Below are 27,858 nucleotides of genomic sequence, written 5' to 3'. Positions count from 1 at the left end.
GGTGGCTGCTCAGCCATCCCCTGATTTCAGGGCAAGTTTAAAAGGAGCTGCGTCTGCTCTACAGTCCCCATTTCTGCTGCGGACACACAGTTGGTCCAGCTGGTCCAGGGCGTCGGTCAGGTTGGGGCTCCACTGGGGAGGACCTTCTGGCCACCCGTTCTCCCCTGACCATCTTCCTACTGGCTCCTCAGGCCCCATTCCTCCTCTTACCTCCAGCCTGGGCCCCTGGGACCTGCCCCCTTTGGCCTGGCCTGCCTGCCGAGGTCACCTACTGTCTCCCTCCTGGGCACTCGTGTCCATGTCTGGGCCTGAGCCTGCCTGCTGTTCTCCTCAAGGGCCCTTCTCGCCCTGCAAGGCCAAGACTATCCTTCGAGGGGCGAGGCCCAGCCCCCTTTCTGCAGCAGGGGACTGAGAAGGCCAAGCCCGCCAGCTGATGGCTGTACGCTGGCTGGCCTTGCCCTGATGGGCCTCAGGTCCCCGGCCTTCCTGGCAGGAAGCACGTCCAGCAGGCTGGACAGGAAGCCTCCTCCATGAGTTGCAACAGGCATGTTTACACGGGGTTCAGTTGCGTGTGCACTGGCAACATGTCAGTCCTCCGGGCCAGAAGGTGGCTGGTGGGGGAAGTGGGGTGTGAGACCTGGCAGGGACTAGGTGGGGCATTCAGGAGAGGTGCGTGCATGTACAGGTGTGTGGAGGGGTTTGCATGAGCATCAGTGCAAGAGAGCATGAGTGTGTGCTGGGCGGAGGTGCTGAGTCTGTCTCGGCCAGATTGACCATGAAAGGTTGTGAACACTTTTCTGATTTGTGAGGTTATTTGAAAAGTCTGTAAATGAAGAAAACTAATTCACATGTACTGAATACAATGGAACTAACAGAAGGTGGGATGGTCCCAGCCTCCATACATGAGGACCCCACACTGCTGCTCTGTGACACCCAGCCCCCTCCCTCCCCAGGGTGCAGGCCCAGGATATGCCGTGTTGTGGGGATGAGCTGTCCACTCCCTGTCCAGTGTGGACTCCACCAGAAATTGGTGAACCCCGGGAAGCAGCCCTGGAGGGGCAGTAGGAGGGGTCAGTACGTGTGTGGGCACAGCCTCTGCATGGAGGGTCAGTAGGCCATCAGCAGCATGAGGGTCCAGGCTTCCCCCTGGAGACAGAGTGTGGGGCTCTTTGCCCCACACTGAGCTTGGATGCCCCACTCCTGCCTCTGGCTCAGAGTGGGACCCAGAACATCAGGGATTCCAGTTCCCAAGCCCTCACGCTCAGACTGACTAGCACCACCAGCTCTTCTGGGTCCCCAGCCTGCAGGTGGAAGCCGATTCCTCGTGGTAGCTCTGTCTGTCCATCTGTCCATCCTTCTACATACCTATCAGCTCTATCCCGAGAACCCTAATACAATGTCTACCTGTCTGCAGAGGGGTGCTCACATGCCTCTACTGTGATCCCTCCATTGTTCACACCCTGTCATCCCCCACCGCCATGGCCCCTCCAAGTCAGCCCCCTCTTGCTGCTGTCAGCCCCCGGGGCACGGGGCTGTAGTTGGGATGGGCTACAGAGCTAGTACAGAGCCGGGCCTGTGCCCTGAGCAGTGGCCCTGGGGGCCCAGCTCACTCTCCAGAGAGGCCTTCCGGATGGGGGAGGACACAGGCACCCCCGTGACCTTCCCACAGCCCTCCTGCACCCCTGCTGCAGGCTTGGCCCCCACAGGCTCCTTCCCACCAGCGGTGTCCTTCCCAGACCCAGAGCTATGCAGCCGTCTCTTATCAGGAACCTCATGGTGCTGTCATCCTTGAGCTGAAAGATACCGAGGTGACCTGGGCCCCCAACGGTGCAGGGGGAGAGGCAGCGTCAGTGTTCTCCAATGCTTTAGGGCCTGCCCCTTGGAAAGGAGAAAAGTGGAGGGGGCGGGGAAAGGGGAGCAGGGCTGTGGTCTAGGGTACCTCTCTTGTTGAGAGGGGTGGCCTGGGGCCCACCTGTGAGCTCCTCCTAGGCAGGCAGGTGTGGGGGGCGGCGTTGCAGGGTCAGGGTACCAGACGGCTGCCTGCGGTTCATAACCCCATCCCAGGTGAACAGGTTCAAAGTCACACTCCTTATCACATTCTGAGGCTGGAAGCCCACACCCTCAGCAGGGCCCCGGTGCACTGTTACTGCACAGCCGCGGTCGCCTTCCTGGGTGCAGCCGCCATTTCGCTAGGTGCTGCCGCAGTCTCTGTGCTTACCTTCACCTGTGACGTCCGGGCTGTGAAGATAAGCTCTCAGGTCATTTCCCGAAGTACTAGCCACAGGCTTTTCTCTTCTGCTCAGTGGCCTCATCACACCCAGAGAACGTGGCTGACAACGCCCTCTGATGTGACTTTATGATACGAGGATCCCCTATCACAAGGCTGCCACGGCAGTAACACAACCCAGTGGCAGCCTTTGACCTCCAAGGGAAAAAACCCGCAAAGAACCCATAAGAAAAATATGTGCACGAAAGATGTAAAGGACTAATATCCTTACTATGGACAGAGCTCTCAGAGTAACTAAGAAAAGCATTCACCCCACTGGGGGGCATCTTTTGACATTGCCTACCCAAAGGAGTCCTGTGTCTCCTCTACCTGATCACAGCTGCCAGAAACCAGCCTGCTCCCACCCTTAGTCCCTGAGATTTGAGGTGACTGACCTCTACTTCACATCCAGGAGTGGAATTTGACACATACCTGGCCAGGGAAGCATCTCCTTGGGTCTCAGTGCTAAAGAATGCATGACCGATGCAGGAGATGCAGGTTTGATCCCTGGGTTGGGGAGATCCCTTGGAGAAGGGAATGGCTACCCACTCTAGTATTCTTGCCTGGAAAATTCCACAGACAGAGGAGCCTGATAGGCTACAGTCCATGGGGCCACAAGGAGCCGGACACAAATTAGCAAGTGAACAACAGCAACAAGCCTTGGGTACACGTTGCTAAACTGCTAGGATACTCCTGACTTTAAGTTTTCCCACAGATTATTAAGCTGGTAAGATGTTAGCCATGACTGCTGCAAACTGGGATGAATTGCATGAGAAAAAACCACAGGGGGTGGAGGGATGGGGGAGGTAGAGTTGAGTTGAGATGCTGTTGTGCAGACAGAGTATAGCAGAGAAACGCTGAATGAGGACGGGAGTCCAGCTCAGCCTGAGCCCTAATGAGCCCTGAAACCTTCAGTGACGTCAACCATCAACTTTCCACTTTTAGCTTTCAGCACTTTGAGTTACATTTCTGTCATTCACAACCAAGGGAGTCTTGGCCAAGACCCACAAACAGAAACCAGAAGATCTGACAAGTGGAAGAAATCTGAAAGGCCAATAAACATGAAATCAGAAGCAGTCTGAGTAAGGACATTCAAGACTACATGTTCGTTAAAACAAAGGCGCGCTGTCGTGGTTTGTGTTGCGTGCCCCCTAAAAGCCCTAATCCCCAGCACCTACGAACATCACCTTATTTGGAATCAGGGTCGTTGCAGCCTGAATTAGCTGAGATGAGGTCATTCTGGAGTGGGTGGGCCCTTAATGCAATCTGAGTATGTCCTTGTAAGAAGAAGAGACACATAGGAAAAAGGATGGAGTGATAAGTCTACATGCCAGGGGGATGATAAGCTTTGCTGAGAGCCCATAGGATCTGGGAGGGGCGGGAAGGAGCCTCCCTGAGAGCCTAGGAGGGAGCTGCCCAGCCCATACCTTGCTCTCAGCCTTCTGGCCTTCAGACTGTGGGAGAATGAACTTTTGCTATGTGAAACCGCATCATTTGTGGTACTTGGTATTAGCAGCCCCAGGAAACTAAAACACACACTATTTCCCCTTTTGCAATGAGCAACATGCTTTTTTTCTTTTTGACACACGTTATCTTAACATTTATTGTTCATGTTTTGATTTATCTGATCTTTAAAAATTTTTTTAATTGAAGTAAAACTTGATTTACAATGCGTTAGTTTATAACTGAGAATTCTTAAATGTTGGGAAAGGTATTAAAGTCAGGAGTATCCTAGCAGCTTGGCAACATGTACTCAAGGCTTATGTACCCAAGGCTTACCTTACCTGCCTCCTGAGAAATCTGTATGCGGGTCAATAAACAACAGTTAGAACCGGACATGGAACAATACACTGGTTCCAAATTGGGAAAGGAGTATGTCAAGGCTAGATATTGTCACCCTGCTTATTTAACTTATATGTAGAGTACATCATGCGAAATGCTGGGCTGGATGAAGCCCAACCTGAAATCAAGACTGCCAGGAGAAATATCAATAACCTCAGACATGCAGGTGATACCACCCTTATGGTAGAAAGCAAAGAAGAACTAAAGAGCCTCTTGATGAAAGTGAAAGAGGAGAGTGAAAAAGCTGGCTTAAAACTCAACACTCAAAAAACAAAGATCACGGCATCCGGTCCCATCTCTTCATGGCAAATAGATAGGGAAACAACGGAAACAGTGACAGACTTTATTTTCTTGGGTTCCAAAATCACTGCAGATGGTGACTGCAGCCTTGAAATTAAAAGACGCTTGCTCCTTGGAAGAAAAGCTATGACCAACCTAGACAGCATACTAAAAAGCAGAGTCATTACTTTGCCAACAAAGGCCCGTCTAGTCAAAGCTATGGTTTTTCCAGCAGTCATGTATGGATGTGAAAGTTGGACCATAAAGAAAGCTGAGCACCAAAGAAAGGATGCTTTTGAACTGTGGTGTTGGAGAAGACTTTTGAGGGTCCCTTGGACTGCAAGGAGATCCAGCCAGTCAATCCTAAAGGAAATCAGTCCTGAATATTCACTGGAAGGACTGATGCTGAAGCTGAAACTCTAATCCTTTGGCCACCTGATGCAAAGAACTGACTCGTTTGGAACAGCATTGAAACATGTATGTTATCTAGGGTGAAAGAGGTCACCAGCCCAGGTTGGATGCACGAGACAAGCGCTCGGGCCGGGTGCACTGGGAAGACCCAGAGGGAACGGGTGGAGGGGGAGGTGGGAGGGGGGATCGGGATGGGGAATACATGTAAATCCATGGCTAATTCATGTCAATGTATGACAAAAACCACTCCAATATTGTAAAGTAATTAGCCTCCAACTAATAAAAATAAATGAAAAAAAAAAAAAAGAACTGACTCATTTGAAAAGACCCTGATGCTGGGAAAGATTGAAGGTGGGAGGAGAAGGGGACAACAGAAGATGAGATGGTTGGATGGCATCACCAACTAGATGGATATGAGTTTGAGCAAGTTCTGGGAGTTGGTGATAGATAGGGAAGCTTGGCATGCAGCAGTCCATGGGGTCACAAAGAGTTGGACACAACTGAATGACTGAACTGACCCAAGTCTTGTTGTTGTTTTGCAACCCCATAGACTGTAGCCCACCAGGCTTTGCTGTCCATGGGATTCTTCAGGCAAGAATACTGAAGTGGCTTCTCATTTCCTTCTCCAGGGGATCCTCCTGACCCACAGATTGAACCTGCATCTCCTGCACTGGCAGGCAGATTCTTCACCACTGAGCCTCCTGCTAAGTTCCGTTCAAGTATTAGAATTTATCTTCTCTAATTTGGTAATTCCATTTTTAAGGCTTTACCCTAAGAAAACATTTCACATAAAAATCAATAGATTTGGAAGAGATGCTCATAATAATGTTGTTTATTTGATGTTGTTCAGTTGCTAAGTCGTGACTAACTCTTTTCAACCCCAAGAACTGTTTCTCTATCCTTCACCATCTCCCAGAGTTTGCTCAAACTCATGTCCATTGAGTTGGTGATGCCATCCAACCATCTCACCCTCTGTCATTCCCTTCTCCTCCCTTCAATCTTTCCCAGCAGCAGGGTCTTTTCCAGTGAGTTGGCTCTTCTCATCAGGTGGCCAAAGTATTGGAGCTTTAGCTTCAGAAACAGTCCTTCCAATGAATATTCAGGGTTGATGTTTATAATAATGTGTATAAACAACATGCTGAAAATAGGTGAAATATTAAATAAATGGAAATTTGAAATAAACATTAGACATAATGGAATATTGAATGTTAAAAATAATGTCTTTAAATAATATGACACAAAGACATTCCCTTTATGTAAATAGAAAAAATAAGATATAAAATTGTCAGAGCTGACAGAGCCCAGATCCCCCACTGCCCTGATGCTGTGATACTGACTGGTCCTGGAGACAGCTGTGCATGTTGCCACGGGCAACAAGGGAAGAGGGATCCTTCAGCTGGTGTTACAGAGTCAGCCCAAGCTCCGCATGTATCTGTGGGCCCAGGCAGAGGCATGCTTGCCCTGAGAGTGTCTGGGAATCCCTCTGTCTGGGCAGAGACAGTGCTGAGCTGGGCTGGCAATACCCAGGCCTCTAGCCCTTCCTCTATTTTTTAGGATTCTACATGATCCCCACACATCACATCATCACAGAGCATCTTATGTCCACTGTCAGATGGTGCCGAGCGTAACCAGAGGTGGCCTGTGGCATCCCCATGTACCTGCACGCTTGTTCTGAGAAAATGGAAGCAACCCCAGCTGGTTTGGGGATCTGAGACTTTGGTGGTTGCAATGCCGGTTCCCAGCTCTCGAAACTGCACTTGCTGATTTCTGGTCTGTGGTTTATCTGTGAGAAGAAGGTTCTGGAAACTTCTTTCGAGGCCTCGGGGTGACCCAGAGATTTCTGGGCCTGAGGCAGGGCTGGTTGGACCTTCTTCCTGCTCCTGAGAGGCTCTGCCTGATTTAAAACTCTCACCTGTACTGAGGAGCTTGGGACTGACCTGTGTCTTACATGAAAATTGTGTTTTTTTCCCCACCAAATGTGTTTTCTGGTTTAGCAGGAACCGAGGAGTGTGAGCAAATGCCACGGGACTGCACCCTACTCTGTCCATGTCCTCTGCCCGCGATCGGCTCATTCATTGGATGTCACACCGTACCTGTTACCCGTCAGCTGTCTTTACGGGCGCTCAGTCTGGGGACGAGTGTATGGTCATTTTTAGTTGATGCCAATGACGTCTTTGCCTCTTCACGCCGTAAGTCCATGTGTTTTCTTTTTAAACAAACAACAATACCAATATCTACGGAAATCAGGCCAGAGAGAAAGCTGTAAAAGCCCGAAGTGGAGCCCTGGAGGGAGCCATGTGTCCCCCCGGGCAATCAGAGCTTCCACATCACCTTGGCAACTGGGGGAGGAGGCCTCTTGATTCTCCACGGCCCCTGAGCCCCGCTGCAGTGGTCTGAGACTGAGGGTCCCCGGGCTCATCCAGAGCACCTTGGTTTCTGAGAGTCTGTTCCTGGCCTCCTGGGACCGCCCTCCTCCCCAGGGCTGTTCCATCCTGAGCAGGCTGGGCTAGGTGTCCAGTCTGGACCCTGCATGCCTCTCTGACAGCCATGGCATCTCCAAGCAAGTCTCTCGGAGAATGTGAGAGGAAAGGCTTGTCAGGAGTGACCATGAGGTCGCCACTGGGCAGAAGGACAAGGAGGGGTTAGGCAGGGAGTGGTCCAGTCTCCTTCATCATGGGATTCCAGGCATGATTCTGTTGGTGGTCTAACGACTCGGCAAGTCCCTTCCTAGACAGGGCTGGGGAAGTGGGCAGGGTGTATATCACCTACAAAAAGAGCTTGACACTACTTTTATATAAAAAGACTGGGTGGGAAAACTTCAAACTGTCAGCAGTACTGCTGGTGCTTTTTGATGTCTTCACATTCTATGTTTCCTAAATTTTTACTGAGTTTTTAATTTTTATATTTATAAAAAACAAATGACTTTATTAGAAAAGACCAGTTGGAGGGATAAAAAGGAAAAAGAAAAAGCCAATCTGCTCTCAGAGCATTTTCTTGTTCCCACTTGATGCTGCTGAAACTGACCAGGATCCTTCTAGAGGCCATGGGAGAGCCAGGGCTCTGGCCGTTCTGTCCTTGCCCAGCCCTCCCTTGGGAGGGGGGAGGGAACTTGCTCCTGAAATGGGGGATCCTTCACTTCTCCCCCAAGGTCCAGGATGGATAAACTGCTTAAACTCTCAGAGCCATCAGGACTTGTCAGCAGGGATTTCCCCCCCTCTCTCCCGCCCCACCCACCTGCTTCCTTCCTATCCTCACTCTCTCCTCCTGAGCTTGGAAGCCACACTCTGGACTGGACCCACTGCTAGGCACATCCAAAACTCTTTCCCCCTCATCCTTGCCTCTTTCCTCCTCATCATCCCTGCCTGACAATACCCCAACCCCAGTTAAGCCCAGATACCCACTTATGATACAGTCATCCTCATGAAGCAGTTTCAGAGAAAAACCACACAACTGTTTGGGCAATCATTTGTGAATGGACCTTTGATGAGGGCCCAGTATGTCCGCTGTTTTACCTTTCCATCTTGGATCTGGTCCAGATCTCCTCTGCCATCTCCTGCCCACTCAGCTGGTCCTCTGTCCTCTCACCCTAGTGTCCACACCCTCTGCCTTCTCTAAGACAGAAACAGAAGGAGTACGGCCACTTTCCCCACCAAGCCACTCTGTTCCATCACTCTGATTTCTTTCCCTCCTCCCAGTGGGTGTCTTCTGAAAGCACTGTATGCACCATCTTCTCTTTCTTGCCCTCCTCCTGATCTGGCTGGTGGCCCTCAGGTGAAGGCATCTCATCTGTTCTCCACCCACTGTGCTCACAGCCCCAGACAGTGCGAGGCCATTGGCAGGTGCTTCACAAGCCTGGGTGGATGCTGGAGGGTGACTCCTTTGGCCCTGGCATGCTGGGCCATCTCTTCTTTCTCTGACTTGACCCTTCCCTTCCCACTGTCCCTACTGGTCTGTCACAGAGCTCACCCATGCTCGCCAGCCTAGCATGGTGCTTGCAGACAGTAGAATTCACAGATTTGAGGAATGAGCGAAGAGTAACACAGGTTGGTATACCATGCTTGAATCCAGCATGTGGCCCAGAGACAATGAGCTGAGAACCATCCCTTAGAAGTCCAACATCTCTTGGATGGAATCGGGGAGCTCCATGTGGCCCATGCAGAAGACCCGTACCTGGTCCCGCTCTGGGCTCCTGGTCCTTTTCCCCCATGTGCCCCAGAGGCTTCTGCTCTGAGCGTGGAGAAGGCAGAACTCCTCTCTCTGACTGCCTGCCACTTCCAGTCAAATGGTGGAGACCCTGGCATTTCTGGAGGCCCTTTCCCTCCATCAGAGAAAAGTGGTCCATACAGGAAGTTGCCAGGACAAGTGACCACCCCCAACCAGGAGCCTTGATGTGGCTTTTTTCTTAATTTTTATTTTGGTTGTGCTAGGTCTAAGCAACAGTTAGAACTGGACATGGAAAAACAGACTGTTTCCAAATCGGGAAAGGAGTACATCAAGGCTGTATATTGTGACCCTGCTTATTTAACTTATATGCAGAGCATATCATGCGAAATGCCAGGCCAGATGAAGCACTAGCTGAAATCAAGATTGCTGTGAGAAATATCTGGAGAAGGCAATGGCAACCCACTCCAATACTCTTGCCTGGAAAATCCCATGGATGGAGGAGCCTGGTAGGCTGCAGTCCATGGGGTCGCTAAGAGTCGGCACTACTGAGCAACTTCACTTTCACTTTTCACTTTCATGCATTGGAGAAGGAAATGGTAACCCACTCCAGTATTCTTTCCTGGAGAATCCCAGGGACAGAGGAGCCTAGTGGGCTGCTGTCTATGAGGTCGCACAGAGATGGACATGACTGAAGTGACTTAGCAGCAGCAGCAGCAGCAGCGAGAAATATCAATAACCTTAGATATGCAGATGACACCATCTTCATCGCAGAAAGCAAAAAAGAACTAAAGGGCCTCTTGATGAAAGTGAAAGAGGAGAGTGAAAAAGTTGGCTTAAAGCTCAACATTAAGAAAACTAAGATCATGGCATCCAGTTTCATCACTTCATGGCAAATAGATGGGGAAACAAGGGAAACAGTGACAGACTTTACTTTTGGGGGCTCCAAAAATCACTGCAGATGGTGACTGCAGCCATGAAATTGAAAGATGCCTGCTTCTTGGCAGAAAAGCTATGACAAACCTAGACAGCATACTAAAATGCAGAGACATTACTTTACCAACAAAGGTCTGAATGGTCAAAGCTATGGTTTTTCCAGTAGCCACGTATAGATGTGAGAGTTGGACTATAAGGAAAACTGAGCACTGAAGAATTGATGCTTTTGAACTGTGGTGCTGGAGAAGACTCTTGAGAGTTCCTTGGACTGCAAGGAGATCCAGCCAGTCAATCCTAAAGGAAATCAGTCCTGAATATTTATTGGAAGGACTGATGCTGAAGCTGAAATTCCAATCGTTTGGCCACCTGATGCGAAGAACTGACTCATTGGAAAAGACCTCGATGCTGGGAAAGATTGAAGGTAGGAGGAGAGGGGGATGACAGAGGATGAGACTGTTGGATGGCATCACCAACTAGATGTACATGAGTTTCAGCAAGCTCTGGGAGTTGGTGATGGACAGGGAAGCCTAGCATGCTGCAGTCTGTGGGGTCACAAAGAGTCGGACACAACTGAGCGACCGAACTGAGGTCTTCCTTGCAGGTGCTCGCACTTCTGCAGTTGTGGAGTGTGCGCTTAGCTGCCCCATGGTATTGTGGGACTTAGTTCCCCGACCAGGGATTGAACCCACATCCTCTGCACTGGAAGGCCGATTATGAACCACTGGGCCATCAGGGAAGTCCATTGATGTGGCTATTCTTAACAGTTCAGTTCAGTTCGGTTGCTTAGTCCTGTCCGACTCTTTGCGACCCCATGAATCGCAGCACGCCAGGCCTCCCTGTCCATCACCAACTCCCGGAGTTTACTCAAACTCATGCCCATCGACCTGGTGATGCCATCCAGCCATCTCATCCTCTGTCGTCCCCTTCTCCTCCTGCCCCCAATCCCTCCCAGCATCAGGGTCTTTTCCAATGAGTCAACTCTTCGCATGAGGTGGCCAAACAAGACCCCAGTAAATGCAATGCCTCTACCCCGGCCTTTGCTGACTCACTGCTGCTCACCTCGTCCCTCTGCGGCCCCACTTCCAGTTTCCTTACAACAACTGTCTTCAGAACACGGGTCAGGGAGATAGACACCCCTTGGCCTGTCAGGTCCTCAGGTGCAGTATCAACCACGGCCACCCCACTAGCTGTGCCCAGTGCCTCAGTGGTGACAGGAACAGAGACAGGAGGAGAAAGCCTAGAACTTGGGGTTGTGGGGCCAACAGGAAGCTCCTGCCCGTGTGGGTATGAACCCCAGAGAGTTGGGAAGCTGTTCTGCCCATCCATGGCTGCCTCGCCAGAGCCCCAAGGACCCCCAGCCTGGGCCTAACATCCCCAGGCTAGATATTTCATCTCTCTCAGCCTGTGGAGGGCCTGGCCTGAGAAACGGGGCCATCACCACAGCAGTCACGGAACAAATGGGTCCCACCGGTCGGAGGGGAAGCCATGGATGGTTGACCCACTTGGTGGTGCCGGCCGGCTGGTTCAGCCAAGTTCCTGAGTTAGCCTGTGAAGATCTGAGCTCTCCTCCTGTCTGCTGGATGCCAGGTCAGAGATTGTGATTCCCAGACAAAGTGCACACATGGCTATTAGTGTGTCTGTGTCAAGCTCTGCAAGCACAGAAGGCAGCAGAAGGGACCAGGACTGCCCCTGAGGCCCAAGGATGCTGCTGGTGGCTGATCTTATTCTGAAATCACAGGGCTGATGCCTTTGATAAACCACATGAAACCAGGTGAAGCAAAGCCAGGAGGCTTTGAGTCCCTAGGAGGAGGGTGTCAAGAAAGAAAAGTGGGGTCTTCCCTGGTGGTCCAGGGGTTAAGGCTTTGCCTTCCAATGCAAGGGGTGTGGGTTCCAGCCCTGAGCAGGGAGCTGAGGTCCCTGTGGCCTGTGACCAAAAAACCAAAACATAAAACAAAAGCAATACTGTAACAAATTCAATAAAGACTTTAAAAAGTGGAAAAAAGAAAGCCTTGTCTTACTCAGGGTGACCAGGGCAAAGCCGTCTGGAGAGGGTGTGGCTGTTCCCCTACCTTTAGTCACAGAGGGGACCAGGTTTAGGACACCTTATTGGGGCAGGCGGGGCACACCCTGCCGTGTGTAAATGCTGCCTCCAGGCCCAGCTCTCAGAGTGTATGGATTTATTTTGAGAATTTCACATCATGCTCATGTTCAGTGCCTTGGGGTGCCTGGCTAGGAACGTGTGAATGCTAAAGAGACCCACTTCCTGTTACAGGGTCTGCAGGCTCAAGAGCAAGAAACAGGAAGATGAATTCCAGAAACACTGGGGTTATAAGACAGGCTTAAGAAACTCCAAATGGAAAAGAAATCTGACTTTGTTTCTCCTGACTCTGCAACAATGTATCTACATCTATTATCTATACCTGTATCTACGTCTATGCCTGTATTATCTATGTCTGTCTTTATACAGGCATAGATATGGACATCTTGAGCTCCTCTCCTTCCTAGGAGAAGAGAGAAGACACGAGGGACCTGCAGGCACTCACCTGCATGTCACGTTCTGTGACGCAAGAGCATTCCTCAGGCTCTTCCCGGTGACGTCCAGCGCACAAATGGTTCCTCTGCCTTCTCACCTACCCAGCCCCAGATCTGGCCGGAGTCTTAGGAAAGGTCACTGATGCAAACACCTGACTGTTGGGAAGCACTTTTGTCTGCGTCGAAAAGAAACTGCAGCCAAATGAGCTGAAAGCTGCCTCCCCAGAGAAGGTCCCTGGACCCAGGCTCACCTGACCCTGCCTCCAGCCCTTTCTGAGGGTCCCACCATCTGACAGCCCAACTTGGGGGGATGGTGGCCATCCCTCAGCCCCTTGGGCGGCAAGCTGGCTCTTCGGACAATGCAGGCGGAGAGAGGTGGGGATCCTCCCGGCACCCCGTGAATTTGTGCTGATGGGCCTCTGTGTCTAAGATCTGGAGCAGGGCGCTGGACCCCCCGGAAGGAGAGGAAAGCGGTTGTAAACTACTCAGCTGGAAGGAAGAATATTCCTCGGAATTCTCTATTGATAAACCTGGGACAGATAACGAGGGCATTTTGAAAGACTAAGGAAAACTCTGGGACTATTAATGGCCTTGAAAGGCCTTTCAGGACAAACTAAAGCCACAAACTGTGCCCAGGGAGGGGGGTGATGGCACATGTTGGCCCTGGCCTGTGATTGGGCACCTGAGAAGCATGTCCGATTCCATGAGACACACTTGCCGGGCATCTGGCCGGCACCGAAACCTCCTCAAAAGGTGTCCAAACTCTATATCCATCTTGCTTACCTTTTGCTCACCACCCTGTCCTCTGAAGTCATACTTGAACACAAAGAAAACGACTGCAGGCTGGGTGCTGTGCTGAGTTGCTCAGTCGTGTCCAACTCTTTGTGACTCCGTGGTCTATAGCCTGCCAGGCTCCTCTCTGTCCACAGGATTTCCCAGGCAAGAATACTAGAGTGGGTAGCCACTCCCTTCTCCAGGGGATCTTCCTGACCCAGGGATTGAACCTGGGTCTCCTGCATTGCAGGCAGATTCTTCTGCCTTTCATCTGCCTTCCTAATATTTAATAAACAGTATTTGCCACACGCTGTGTCTTCCCTTAGACAGTGTCTTCTCTGCAGAGGTGTAGAGGAACGTGCATTGAGCAGTGACACCAATGGAAATCGCCACCTGCTGCCACTTTCATGCTCTCCCCCTCCTGCCTTGACCTCTGTGCTGAGGGCACAGGTCCCTGCCCCCTCCACCGAAGCTCAAGGAAACAGCCAGGTAGACCTGGCAGCAGACAAAAGTAACTAAGGCCAAGGGACCTGCAGTGTCCAGCCTCGCCAGGGATGAAATCCTTGCTGTTGACCTTCCTGTTGGCCCTTTTGGAGGGGCTCTCCCTCCCACCCACACCCCTCCCCCAAGGGACAGGGCCCTTTTGTCATCTGCATACAAAGCACCCGGACTGAGTCAAAAGAAAGAGCTGTGTGAGTTACTCAGTCTTGTCTGACTCTTCAGGACTCCATGCACTGTACCCCTCCAGGCCCCTCGGTCCATGGAATTCTCCAGGCAAGAATGCTAGAGTGGGTTGCCATTCCCTTCTCCAGGGGATCTTCCCTACCCGGGGATCAAATCCAGGTCTTCATTGCAGGTGGATTCTTCACCATCTGAGCCACCAGGGAAACTGGCATTTCAGGTGTTGCTAACTGGATTTCTCAATACCCTGGTCCCTCAGGAGTGAGGTCCATTCCCACCTAGACCTCAGGTCAGCCCAGAAATCAGCTCACTGGGCTTTCCTCTTGTCTCCAGCCTGCTAGGTTTCTTCAGCCTAGCAAAGGGCTGCCTCCAGTCATCAGCTGGCTTCCGACCTCAGATTGGAGGCGAATGGGCCGGGTGGGCTGAACAGTTCCCCTGGGGTCTCAGGGCTGACCGGTTTCCCGTGTTGACGGTTCAGTACAGAGCAAGAGCAGTGGAGGCGGGATGCCCATGTCTTCCACGTCCGTACCTGCCAAGCTCAGAAAGGTCCCTGCTGAGTGGCGGCTCCTCCCTGGAGCCGGGTGACCAATGTCAGGGGTGAGACCTGGCCTACTGTCACCCGCACCGCGTATGGCCACATTCTGCGAGTCTGTGAGGTTTCCCGGGCCCCACCTGGTACTTCCCCTGAGGCTCCAAGGCCGAGCACTTCTGAAGGAAACCGGGGAACACATGAAACCCGCACCCGTATAATGAGGACCCGGGAGTAGGGGTCTGAAGAGGACGCAGCCGCAACCGTGCTGCACTTAAGGAGTTTCAGAACCGCGCTAGAACCAAGCCTGTTGGGAGGAGGCGAGAAGAGGGGGACCAGCGCGAAGGCGGCTGTGCGCGCGTAAGAGGAAGGGCAGGCAGGCTCTCTCCGGGGACGAAACGGTTAAGTCGCCCGCAGCGCCCTAGGCGTCCGGTAGGGGTCGCGCGCCGGCGGGAGCGCGGGCGCTGGCGGGCGGGCCTCGGGCGGTCGGGGCCCCTGACGTCACCGCCCCACGGTCGCCATGGCGACGGCCTCATCAGCGCGCGCGTCAGAGCCGCCAGTCTCTTGGCAACCGCCCGATCTCCCGCTCTCCCTCCGCCTGGCGCTCGGCCGCGCGTCGCTCTGGCGTCAAAAGGACGTCAATGGGGATGTATCAATCCGGCGGCGGCGGGGCGTGGGCGGGGCCGCCGTGGGCGGGGTCGGCGGCGTGGGGGCGTGAAGGGGCGGGCCCGGGTGGCCGGGGGCGGGACCGGGGGCGGGGCGGACGGCGCGTGCGGCTGGCGAGCGCGGCTCCCGGCTCAGAGCTGACATGCGGCGCGGCCCGGGCGGCAGGCGGCGGAGCAGCTGGCGGCCGGGTAGAGCGAGCGGCCGAGCGGGCGGCGGGGGCCGCGGGGCGAGCGGCGTCCCAGCCTCGGCGCTCCGAGGGCGGCGGAGGTGAGGCGCGGTCCGGCGGGCGGGCGGCCGCCGCCGGGCTCGGAGCTGCGGGCTCGGGGGCCCCGCAGGTGCGCGCGCGGGGTTTTCGGGCCGGGGCGCCGCCGCCAGCTTCCCCTTTGTTGTGCGGCAGACAGCTGGGGGCCGTGGGAGCGGGGGTCCGGGGCTCGGGACGGAGTCGGGCGCGGGCGGCGGTCCACGCGCCCCGCGGGGCTTGGGACCCGGAGCCCGAGCGGAGCCGAGTACGGGCGGCGGGCATAGGAGCGGGGCGCACGGCTCCCGGGATCGGGGCTCGCGGTGGAGCAAGTCGCCGGCGGGGGCGGTGGCCGCGGGTCCGCGCGCCGGGGAGTTGGGTCTGCAGGCGCCGAGCTGAGCGCGCCCCCCGCCCGCAGGTGCGGCCCGGAGCCATGGTGATCATGTCCGAGTTGAGCGCGGCCCCCGCGGGCTCGGGCCAGGGCCAGCAGAAGCCTCTCCGCGTGGGCTTCTACGACATCGAGCGGACCCTCGGCAAGGGCAATTTCGCTGTGGTGAAGCTGGCCCGGCATCGAGTCACCAAAACGCAGGTGCGTGGTGGGGGGCGGAACCCCGGGGTGGACCCTCCGCGGGTGGATACCCCCTTTCCCCGGAGCCAGGGAAGCTGATGAAATCCCAGCTTGTGGGGTCCATCGTCCCAAGGTCGAAACGCTGACAGTTTTTATCAGTTTGGTAAAGAAAAAAATGTGATATGTTAGGATTATGCGTAATTTGTACAAATATTGGGGAATAGCAAAGAGGATAATGACCAAATAACCAGGAGTGCAGCTGGAGCCTGTAAAATGAGTCTGCAGAGACTTAAGACATTTATTGAACTTTGACTTTTTAGGTAATATTATTGGTTACTTTTGTTATTTTCCTCCCTAAGTTTTTGTGACCTTTGGGGACATAAAGTGCTTTAGAAATTAACCTGCAAAAATGAAGTGTGTAAATTACCTTAAGGCAGAGAGTTTTATTTCAACAAAATATTCTTTATTAATAATTTGTAGGTTGCAATAAAAATAATCGACAAAGCAAGATTAGATTCAAGCAATTTGGAGAAAATCTATCGGGAGGTTCAGATCATGAAGCTTCTGAATCATCCTCACATTATAAAGCTCTATCAGGTAAGGATTCAAGTGTACGTTCCACTGTTACTTCTGGCAAGTGTATCATTTTTTAATTTTCAACAACTTAAGTCTACAGTTTCTGAAGGTTGTCTCTCTGGGTGGGAGTCAGGGAGTTGATTGTAGAAGGTAAAGAGATTGCTTTTCGTGAGCTGTGCACTTATTTTTTCTTGCTTTTGGATCATAATCCAGATTTGCTTCATTAAAGTTTTATTTGATATTGTTACTCCAGTTTTGGGTGCGTGGAGGTTGATTGTTAAATTTACTACGAAAACAACAACAACAAAAAGTGGATTTCTGTATTGCTGAGAGTCAACCATTTAGTGTGAAAGGACAAATTTGAGTCTAGACACTTCCACCTCGGCAGATTTTTATTAAACTTTAAAACTAGCTGCTGTTACCGATTTTTGTAAACTTACCTATGCCAAGGCAGCAGTGAGCATTTGTCTCTCCTGTTTCCACCCTCCCATCAGAAATGGAGACATAAAACACCCGTGCCTGGGTGAGAGCAGGGAACCTGACATCTAATCCACATTGAGAATGTGCCTCACCCTATCCGCCTGTTGTTTTCCTTTGTGACTTTATTTTTGTTCTCCTGTTGAGACTAATAAATTGTACCTTTGGAAACTAGGTGCTGATTTAATTAGAACAGCGGAGCAACCTTCCTTAGCCAGCCACTTCTGTAGAATGAACTCAGGTCCACTTTGGAAGGTGGTGTTCTTTGAATTCACCCAGTTGTGTTGGGTGTAAGTTCCTTTTGAGGAGTCTCATGAAACCCTGTGGATCCGCAGTGAATAGAGGACGGTGTGTGTGGGGGGTGTGCCCTTGGCACTGCCAGGTGGAGAGAGGACTGTGATTGACGTGACCCTGGGGAAGGCTGCTGCCCTCGGTTACAATGAAGGATGAGGGAGTCACAGGGCTCGTGTTCCCCCTAATGACAGTTTACTCGGAGTCGTTAAGCGCGCAGCTCATGTCATGTGCACTCCGGTTCGTGTTTTGTTTCTGTTGTCGTTTTTGCGTTGGGAGGCCAAGATAAGATGTTTCCTCCACAGTCACTGATGTCAGTGCCTGAGCAATGTGCCTGCCCCGTTTCCGCAGGAGTGGACTGAAGCCTGCCTGCCTTTGACTTTGCCGGGGGTGGGGGATGAGCCAGGGCCTTCCCCATCTTCCTGTCCTCCGCTGACCCTGGGCAGGAGGAGCCCGGGTAGCCAGATGCCCGGCCCCTGGGATCCACATTGAGGTCTTTTCTGGGGGTGAATTTGCTCACCGCTCCAGGAGCTGCTGTTGGGAGACGGGCTCGGGGGGCAGCAACGATTGTACAGCTCTCGTTTTGACACTAGTGTCTAATTTGCATCCAGCTGGCCCAGGCCCCAGAACCTCAGTGAGACACTTCAACTCTTTCCTTGAGGTTTTTTTTAAACTTCAAACATGTTGACTATTAAATCTTTCTGCCTCTTTTTTTAAACTGAGGAAAGGAATAAACTTAAAAGTCCATCCACCACACAGGTCCAGGGCAGTTACAGTTGTAGCTAGATAGCATTGTGTTTGCTCTTCTCTTTAAGCTGATGGCTCAAAGTGCCTTTTTAAAGAAATAATTAAATTTTGAACCTCCAAGAGCTCTTTTTTAAATAAGGATAACTTCTGACAATAGTCCCTGGCGGTCCAGTGATTAACACTTTGCCTTCTAATGCAGGGGTTGTGGGTTCGATCCCTGTAAAGGGAGCTAAGATCCACATACTTCAAGGCCAAAAAACTGAGACATAAAACAGAAGCAATATTGTAACAAATTCAAGAATGAGTTTAAAAAATGAAATATTTTAAAATACATGTACATGAGTCTGTTTTACTCCTTTCCATACCAAAGATTTGAATTTGACCTCGTTTCTTAGTTATGTTTTAAACTCTTAAAAAAAAAATCTTTTTTTCCAATGTGAAATAAAATTCTCAGATCAGTAAACGAAGCTTTAAGGTGTGTTTGACATTGGCTGTTGCTATTGACTCACGCACTGAGCAGTTTGCTGTAGGGAAAATGGTCTTTCATAACTCACCTGGCAAAGCCGGCCTCTCTCAGCCTAATGTATCAGGTCAGTAACGCAAGTGGGGAGGGGAACTTCTTATCTATTATTCAACTTGTGCCGGCCCTAGGCATGGATAATCTGTTGTCTACTCAGCTTCTAGTAGAAAGGCCTTGCAGAACTCTCACCATCTATTTTACTTCTGGGACCTGCAGAGCCTTCACTTTGAGTGAGGGAAGTGAATTAAAAATATGGTAGAGGTGAGTTGCGGCCCGAGCAGATGTTTTTGGAAGCGGATGTGTATTGGGGTGGACAGGTTAGTGAGGAGCTCACATCTGATTTTAAAAAACTTCCCCCGAGTAGGAAGTCTCTTTGTCTCTTTACTGCGGATGTTTTTCTTTTCTTTCCCTATTTCTTGAAATAACAAATATGCTTATTCTGGAGAAGTTAAAAATTTACAGGGTTAAAAAAAAAAAAAATTTACAGGGTTTCAAGCGGATTTTTTATACCATTGGTATGTTCCTTTTTCATGGGGTTAAACGTTAGGTCTTTGCTTTTTTTTTTAGGTTATGGAAACGAAGGATATGCTGTACATTGTCACTGAATTTGCAAAAAATGGAGAAATGTTTGGTAAGCCATGCTCATTTTTGATACCTGTTGGAGAGAAACAGTAGTAACTTGTTCCCACTTGCCCCTCCAGTGGTGGGGTCTCCCCAGCGTTCTTTCTCTGTGCCCCGAGCGACGGCTGGACTTTTGGGTGTGGGGCTAGAGTTTCGTTTTGTCCCTCAGATTACTTGACCTCCAATGGGCACCTGAGCGAGAGTGAAGCCCGGAAGAAGTTCTGGCAGATTCTGTCAGCCGTGGAGTACTGCCACAGCCACAACATTGTGCACCGGGACCTAAAGACGGAGAACCTGCTGCTGGATGGCAACATGGACATCAAGCTGGCGGGTGAGGGCCAGGAGTGTGCCCAGCGGGAGGGGTGCCTGCGGGTGAGGGGCTGGGAGTGTGCCCTGCGTGAGGGGTGTACCTGCCTGCCAAGGGTCCGTGCTTTCTTGCGCGAGCCTTTGAAGCCTCGACCTTGCTGTTTCCGCCACAACTTCATTGCCTGTTTCTTTGCCTCTCAGATTTTGGGTTTGGGAATTTCTACAACTCAGGAGAACCACTGTCCACGTGGTGTGGGAGCCCCCCGTACGCAGCCCCAGAGGTCTTCGAGGGGAAGGAGTACGAAGGCCCCCAGCTAGATATCTGGGTAGGAACCTGGGTGGCACGTGGGACATGCGTGGGGTGGGGGGGCCCAGAGGGGATTCGGGTACACGCGGTGGAGGGCTTGGAGTGGCCATAGGTGTGCAGGGTGGGGGGCTCGGAGGGGGCACGGGTGCATAGCGTGGGGGGGGTCCAGTGCCTGGGTGCAGGTGCGCTGACCTGCCGTCTGGTCCTCCTTCCGCAGAGCCTGGGCGTCGTGCTGTATGTCCTCGTGTGCGGGTCTCTGCCCTTCGATGGGCCCAACCTGCCGGCGCTGCGGCAGCGGGTGTTAGAGGGCCGGTTCCGCATCCCCTTCTTCATGTCCCGAGGTAGGTGAAGGCCTGGCCTCCTCCGGGGGCGCGGGGCTGGCAGCCTGCTGGCCATGCGTTGGGTAACCTGGGATGAGAGTCTGAGGGGAGGAGGAGGAATTCATTTCCTGCAAGGCCTGCTTGGCCATCTTCTGAGTCTGCTGTTGGGCCTGGAAGCCAGTCCCCACTGCGTGGCATTTACCAGGTGCCTCTGAGGCTGCCTGTGGGCCCTGCTTATAGGGCTGGCCTGTCCCTTAGCAGGCTGTTGGGAAGCTGGCTCCCCGTGCCCCAGGTCTCACGCACCCCGCGCTGGGCTTTTCTCTCCCACTCCGACCGCTGCTTAATGACATGCAGGATGGGGCTTCTAGGTGGTTCTCAGTCTAGACCCCACATCCCCTGGGGTCCATCCCTCAGCCAGCGGCTCTCCTTGGTGGCAGTTCTCTTGACCTCTGTGTTCTCTGGGATGGCCACTGGTCTGCTTGCCATGTGCCGGGGAGCGTGTGCCCTGCAGGAGCCCAGGCGGGAGGTGGGGACGCACGGGCGGGCGGCTCGCGCGCAAGCTCAGTGCTCCGCTCCCGCCTCCAGACTGCGAGACGCTGATCCGCCGCATGCTGGTGGTGGAGCCCGCCAAGCGCATCACCATCGCCCAGATCCGGCAGCACAGGTGGATGCAGGCCGAGCCCGCGCTGCTGCTGCCGGCCTGCCCAGCCTTCTCCCTGCTGGGCTACACCTCCAGCCTGGGCAACTATGATGAACAGGCCCTGGGCATCATGCAGACGCTGGGCGTTGACCGAAAGAAGACCGTGGAGGTGAGCCACCTGCCCGCCTGCCGTGGGGGGTAGGGGGCTCTCTCCCTGGGCAGCTGGACGGGGAAGCTGGCCCTTGGCAGCCAGGTTAAAACGGGAGCAGCATGGCTCATTTAAGGGCCGCTCGTCCACTAGAAAGGGTGCTTTTGTTCACCCCAGAATAACCCCAGAGTGGTCTGGTCAGGGAGCATCCCTGCTGCCAGCCCCGCTCTGACCCGCCCTTCTCTGCCCCTAGTCACTGCAGAAGAGAAGCTACAACCACTTTGCAGCCATTTATTACCTCCTCGTGGAGCGGCTAAAGGAGTACCGGCTCGCCCAGCCAGCCCGCCCTGGCCCTGCCCGGCGCCAGAGGCCCCGGAGCACAGAGCTCAGTGGTTTCGAGGTGAGGGGGCAGCGAGTGCCCTTGATTGCCCCCCAGTGCCTCTGCCTTGGACTGTGTCCCCAGGTTAGGAGTCCGCCTCTCAGACACCCCTAGGAGGGTTGCAGGCTGAGCCCCGAGCTCACATTCCCTCACCCGTTAGGCACTGGACGGGGGTCCCGTGTGAGCCGCTGGCAGACGGCGTGATGGAGAGGGAGTGCCAGCCTCTCTGCTGGGGTTCAGACCCTGCCCATCAGCCCCCTGTTCTTTCACTGCCCCTGATGCCACCTCCCGGGTGCTCCTCCCGCTCTCCCTGCTCAGCGAGGCACTGGAGAGGGGGTGTGCGTGTCCTGAGCCTGTCCTGTCATAGCTGATGCCCGTTAACTCAGAACCCAGCCTGGTCTCTTAGGTGACACTGTGTTGCCGGCGGTCGTTCTGTGCCTCATGGCCTCTGTCTCCGTCTGCCGGCCCACAGGTACCTCAGGAAGGCCTCCCAGGAGACGCTCTCCGCTCCGCCCTGCTGTGCACGCAGCCCCAGACCCTGGGGCAGTCTGTGCTACAGGCCGAAATGGACTATGACCTCCACAGCTCCCTGCAGGTGTGTGAGCACCTCGCGGGCGGCGTCTGGGATGGGCGCGCCTGGTTCCCAGCGGCGGTGACGCTCCCGCACCTGGCCTCACGGTCTGTGTGTGTCCCTTGCAGCCCCTGCTGTTCCCTGTGGACACCAGCTGCGGCGGCGTGTACTGGCATCGCTCCGTCTCCCCCAGCAGCCTTCTGGACACGGCCATCAGTGAGGAGGTCAGGCTGGGCCCGGGCCTGGATGAGGAGCAGGAGGTGCAGGAGCCCCTGCCCAGCAGCACAGGCCGGAGGCACACGCTGGCCGAGGTCTCCACCTGCTTCTCCCCGGGAGCCCCGCCATGTAAGTGTCCCAGGGGCCACACGCACACCTGACAGGTGGGTTTAGGGGCGAGGCAGCCCCTTCTGATGACAGTGCTCCAGATTTGCCATTCCTGGAGCACCTGAGGCCTTATGGACCATACTTAGACCTCACAGGGAGCTCTCGAGCATCAGGGCTGGAGGGGAATTTAGCCGTCCTCAAGGCTGGCAGGGCAGCTCCTTGGCCCAGGCCCGTCTGTGTCCCGGGTCCAGGCTTCACTGTCGGCTGTGGTCACACTCCAAGCCCCGCAGTGCTGGCTACCAGGGCTCCCTGGACTGTGGTAGCCTCTGCTTGTCACAGACTTCCTGTCCGCAGCGTCGAGGGTAAGGGTGGTGGGGGATACAGCTGTCTGCCCCATCAGAGGGCCGGGTTGGCAGGAGACGCTGCAGAGGATGCAGAGACCCATAGGCGTGAGTGCTTAGACTGATGGTGAAGTGTTGAGCACCGGGGGTGGGTCTGGCCTCAGGGTCACCAGGGCCTCAGATGCACCCGCTTCCCCGCAGGTATTGTCGTCTCACCCTCCGCGGCCAGTCCTTGTGAAGGCACCAGCTCAGACAGCTGCCTGACCTCTGCGGGCGATGGCCTCGCTGGGCTCAGTGGACACCTGGCTGCTCAGGGGCTGGTGGGTGCCTGCTCCCCTCTCAGGCTGGCCTCGCCACTCCTGGGCACCCAATCTGCCACCCCCGTGCTGCAGGCGCACGGGGCCCTGCGAGGAGCTGCCCTATTGCCCGTCAGCTTCCAGGAGGGCCGGAGAGCGTCGGACACCTCGCTCACTCAAGGTGACTTTCCCTTTCATGCCCACTCCCACCTTCCCTGGGCAACCCAAGTGTACCTACCGCCCCCGGGGGCAGGGCATCACTCTGTCCCTCGTGGCAGGTGGCTGCCCTCTCTCCAGGCAGTTCTGGTAGAGCAGCGGTGCCCCCGGGCAGGCCAGAGCTGCTGCCCGGGTTTAAATGCCCTGGCTTCTAGGACAAACGCACATAGTCTCTAGAAGGTGGTCCTAAAAGTCCAAGAGACGCTTAGGTGCCAGGCAGCAGGTGCCGAGCTGGAGGAGCGATGGTCAGGGAGGCAACCGCCGTGAAGGCAGTCCACATCAGCCTCTCCCGACGCCCCCTCAGGGCTTGTGGGATGCTGAGGGCCCCTGGACCGCTCATTCCTGCCTTCCACAAAGAATCCACTGTCTGCCCAGATGTGTGCTTCTTCAGGGCTGCAATTGCTGCCCCAAACCAAACCCTAAAAGGGGATGACGTCCCAACTGTAGGAGGGGGGCTGTCGTGAAGTGATGGGGTGATCAGAGGGCCCCTTGACCCTGTAGGAAGGTGCTGACTCCCTCATCCCACCATGTCCCACCACATGCCCCCCCCGCCTTACTCCTCCCACCACCTGGAAGTCCCAGTGAGCTACAGGCTGTTGGTTCTGGGCTTGGGGACGGATCTGGACACGTGTTGGTTTTGTCTCTCCCAGGGCTAAAAGCCTTCCGGCAGCAGCTGAGGAAGAATGCGAGGACCAAGGGGTTCCTGGGGCTGAACAAGATCAAGGGGCTGGCACGCCAGGTGTGCCAGCCCTCGTCCTCCAGCCGAGCCTCCCGGGGCGGCCCGCATGCTTTCCAGCTGCCTGCACAGAGTCCGGGCCTGCACAGCGGTGGAGCCGGCAGCTGGGAGGGCAGGGGCATGCTGGAGGAGGTGCTGCAGCAGCAGAGGTAGGCCCGTGGGCAGCGGCTGAGACCTGGGCAGGGCTCACAGACCTCGGGGATTCCTGAGGAACGTTATCCCGAGCTCGGGAGAGCTGTGCGCTCCTTTCCCTCTGGGGGCGGGGGCGGGGGCGGGGGCGGGGTGCATCGGCCTGCGGTGGGGGAGGGAGGGGGCAGCGAGTGAGAATGTCACGTCTGGTTGGCATCTCTGAGCTGCTCCGAAAGCAGGAGGGGGAAGGAAATGTCAGGAATTGCTCAGGGATTAGTCACACAGAATGGCGTGTTCTGAGCAGCCCCAGCCCGCGCTTCCGCGGGGTAGGCCCTCCAGCGCCGGCAGGTGGAAACCCGATCGTGTGGCAGTCTGGCTGGGCGGTGGGGGGAGGGTGGGGTGCAAGCCACCAGCCGGCCAGCACTGACCTGCTCCCCCGTCCCTTGGTCCGGCCAGGTTGCTCCAGTTACAGCACCATACGACGGCCCCAGCCAGCTGCCAGCCAGCCCCCTTGGCCCTCGCCCCCTGCGACGGCGCCCTCCTCATGTCAGGACTGCAGAAGGAGGTAGGGCTGGGGCCCAGCCCTTTGCTGCCGCCGCACGTGCTCCAGGCTGGCGTCTCCCCAGTGGCCTCAGCCGCCCAGCTGCTGGATGCCCACCTGCACATCAGCAGCTCCACGGCTCCCAGCCCTGCCATAGCAGCCCCCCAGCCACGCTTTGCCATGCTGCCCGTGAGCCTGGAGCCCACGGGGCTGCCCCACGGGGACTGTGAGATGGAAGACCTGACCTCGGGCCCGCTGGGCACCTTCGTCCTGGTGCAGTGAGGGCCCCGGCTGGGGCAGCTGACTTCTTGAAGCAATAATTTCAGAGTATGTGAAGATGGTTCCGGACGCAAAGCCAATAACTTTCCAGAAGCGAAACAAGCAATATGTTTGGTGTTTTGGATTTTTTAGTTTATTATTATTATTATTTTTCCTTGCACTGAGCAACTGTAACTCCGAGTAGAGACTGGAAACTTTTTGAAGAAAAATAATAATCCAGGGGCCTGTTGTTGGGACCGGTGGATGGGATGGGGAGGAGGGCAGCGGGTGGAGCCGGCAGTGGTATGGGCAGGGTCACAGGGGGGTGGCCAGTTGGCCCCAGGAAACCATGGTGTGAGCTGTGTGTCTCCATTGTGTGTGTATGCGCATGTGTGTGTGTATGTATTAGTGGGTTTTTTTTCTTACAATTCTCCACTTCCTGAAACACTTAGATGCTTCACTTGAAAACTGTGAACTTTCTGCTTTATGTATCAGTTTTTGAAAAGCTCTAACCTCCAGTCCAAGAGAAGATGATCTACGAGTTCTTGGAATTCTCTGCCCTGAAATCAGAACCCAGAGGATAGTTTTTCTTATCTTTTGAGAGCATTTGTATAACTTATCTTTTGAGAGCTGTTGTCTAAACAGCTCGGGAGTTAGTTTTCCAGGATTCTTCGGAGGGGCTGCAGAGAGGAACCTGAGTGAGGTGGAGTGAGGGAGGTGGAGGCTCCCCTTAGTCACTTGGGCGCCTTCAAGGGAGTCAGCCAGGGAGGTTCTGTTCCTCCTGCACCTCTTATTTCCGCTGCTAATTAAGTTTTTATGCATTTCATTATCAGGGTCCAAAAAGAACAACTGACTGGGGTGGGGGTGGGGAACGTGCAATATGGCGAGTCTGTGAAGGCGGTGACCAGTGTGGGGCTGCTTGTGGTGGGGGGACAGCCCACCCTGTCCAGGCCCCACACTTGGTGGGCTTTCGTTTTAGGAAAGTGAAATGAGAGGTCAGGTCAGTGTTGTTCAAGCTTTGTTCCTTTTTTAAAGCAAATACTGTACATGTATATACATAGGAGACGAACATACACTACTTATTTTTTATACTTTTTACTACATTTTTGTGTTCCTGGTGTGAACGTCCCTCTCTGGTAACTGACGACGCACCTGGAGCCAGGTCCAGGTGGAGGCGGGGCCCGCAGGCAGCAGACAGGCGCGTGCTCACCCGGCAGGGAAACTCAGGTGGCAGCCGCTGGACTGGGCAGGCAGCTCCCACCCCTGCGGCCGGTCAGGGCCGTCTTCCCCCCGCCCCCCCCAACCCAGGTGCCTTCAGCTCACGTCGGCGCTCGCCACCTGCAGCGTTAGGCCCGGGGAATGCCGGCCCAGGTGGTGCCGACCCGGGCGATGCTGGCCCAGGAAGGGGGCCCCTGTAGAAGCCAAAGATTGCTGAGGCCCAGGAGGCGGCCCAGCCTGCGTGTTCCCAGCTCCCAGCCCTGCTGCCAATGCTGCTGCTGCTGCTCCGGGGCTGCTTCAGATCAGGACAAAGGACTCCATGCGCCAGCGGCTGCCAAGTCACCCAAGCTTCTTGTGACTCGGACCAGGAGAGTGCCGGAGGCCCTGGGGCTCCAGCTCAGCCCCCTCCAGAGGCACCATCAGCCCCCCACCCCGAGGCCGCCTCCCACCCCTCGACGCTTCTGTTCGAATGCCATCGATCAAAGGCCTCAAAACCATGACAAGCACTTTACTCTCACTGCAGTTTTCTCTCTGTCGCTGTCAGGCGTGTCTCGTGTTGTGTCCGGCGTGTGCGACGCGTGTGCTATAGGATTCTCGGCGGCGCTGTCCTGCGAACTGAACGCGGGGGCCTGTCCTAGGCACCGTGCTATGTGATGAAGATGTACATAGTTTGGGTTTGTTTGTTGTTTTTTTTTTTTTTTTTACCATAATGGAATTATTTTATTTCTTATGTTCACATGAGAAATATATGCCAAATGATTAGTGGATGTATGTTTTTTAATTTAATATTTAAATAAAACATTTGGGGAAAAAAAACCTTGACTTCTTTCCCCGGTTCATTGTGGGCTCCTTCTAAGCCACTCCCTCCAGGTTTGATGAGCCTCAGGTCCTGGGGAGAGGGCGAGGTGCCAGCCCCCATGACTCGGACCCAGGTTCTTACCTGCCAGGAGTAAGGTGCTTGGTGGTCCCGGCTGGGAGGTGGGCCTACTGGTTCTCAGACCCCTTGAGCCCAGGTGGCAGCACTGCTAACCAGCCGCATGTCTTAACTGCCAGGTCTGTTTTCAGCCTGCTCTGTTCTCCCAGGGTACCATTCATACTACCCTCTTCACCCTTAATGTTCTCTGGATCCACCTATAAATCAAGGCTTTGGAAGAATCTCACAGCCGAACTCTTTCCCAGTTTTTAAAGTTGGTGTCACCACTTTCTAGCAGTAAGGCAGATACGGCTGCTGGATGAACAAAGGGTACTCTTCGATTTGATGCCTGGCAACTCTCTTTTTGGTAAAAAGAAATTCTTGAACCTTTTCACACCCGTTAGGATGATCATTATATTAAAAACAAAACTATTTGCAAGGATGCAGAAATTTGACCCCTTTTGCATTGCTTGTGGGGACGTGCAATGGGGCAGCTGCTGTGGAAAACAGCACTGCAGTTCTTCAAATGAGGACCATGTTATCCAGCAATCCCACTTCCGGGCACAGACCCAAAAACTGGATGCAGGGTCTCAGCTATCTCTACACTCATGTTCATGGCAGCATATTCACAAGAACCAAAATGTCCAAGCAACCCAGTGTCCATCGGTGGATGGGTGGATTAATAGAATGTGGTCCATCCACACAATGGAATTATCTGTGTGTGTGTGTGTGCCTGTGCACTCTTGTGTTCAGCCATGTCTGTGTGATCCCATGGACCGTAGCCCTCCAGGCTCCTCTGTCCATGGAATTTTCCAGGCAAGAATACTGGAATGGGTTGCCATTTCCTACTCCAGGGGATCTTCCTGACCCAGGGATGGAACCCGCATGTCTTGCGTCTCCTGCATTGGCAGGTGGATTCATTACTGCTGCGCCACTCGAGAAGACTGGGATTCCCAGGTGGCTCCGTGGTAAAGAATCCACCTGCCAAGCAGGAGACATGGGTTCGATCCCTGGGTCAGGAAGATCCCCTGGAGAAGGAAATAGCAACGCACTCTAATATTCTTACCTGGATCATTCCGTGGACAGAGAAGCTTGGGGTC

At 54.1% G+C, this 27,858-nt stretch overlaps 1 protein-coding gene across 1 annotated transcript; it reads left to right on the top strand.

Moving 5' to 3' along the window:
• Window positions 1-15,167: 15,167 nt before the first annotated feature.
• On the top strand, window positions 15,168-25,095 carry SIK1 (salt inducible kinase 1). The gene is made up of 14 exons (XM_070466845.1): window positions 15,168-15,344; window positions 15,734-15,904; window positions 16,364-16,480; window positions 19,062-19,125; window positions 19,285-19,446; window positions 19,623-19,747; window positions 19,946-20,069; window positions 20,634-20,857; window positions 21,090-21,236; window positions 21,688-21,810; window positions 21,915-22,131; window positions 22,653-22,928; window positions 23,614-23,848; window positions 24,285-25,095. The coding sequence occupies exons 2-14, from the start codon at window positions 15,749-15,751 to the stop codon at window positions 24,649-24,651; spliced, it is 2,337 nt and encodes a 778-aa protein (XP_070322946.1). The 5' UTR covers window positions 15,168-15,344; window positions 15,734-15,748; the 3' UTR covers window positions 24,652-25,095.
• The last annotated feature ends 2,763 nt before the right edge of the window (window positions 25,096-27,858 follow it).

This window comes from Odocoileus virginianus, chromosome 4 (genome assembly GCF_023699985.2).
Source record: "Odocoileus virginianus isolate 20LAN1187 ecotype Illinois chromosome 4, Ovbor_1.2, whole genome shotgun sequence".
NCBI classification, from domain to species: Eukaryota; Metazoa; Chordata; class Mammalia; order Artiodactyla; family Cervidae; genus Odocoileus; species Odocoileus virginianus.
This window is presented reverse-complemented; position numbering and strand designations above follow the sequence as displayed.

Excerpts from the sequence above, each read along its gene's own strand:
- SIK1 (XM_070466845.1), top strand. The coding sequence starts at position 15,749 with ATGGTGATCATGTCCGAGTTGAGCGCGGCCCCCGCGGGCTCGGGCCAG. Across the intron at positions 16,481-19,061 it reads ACATTATAAAGCTCTATCAG|GTTATGGAAACGAAGGATAT; the intron begins GTAAGGATTCAA and ends TTTTTTTTTTAG. Across the intron at positions 21,237-21,687 it reads CAGAGCTCAGTGGTTTCGAG|GTACCTCAGGAAGGCCTCCC; the intron begins GTGAGGGGGCAG and ends GCCGGCCCACAG.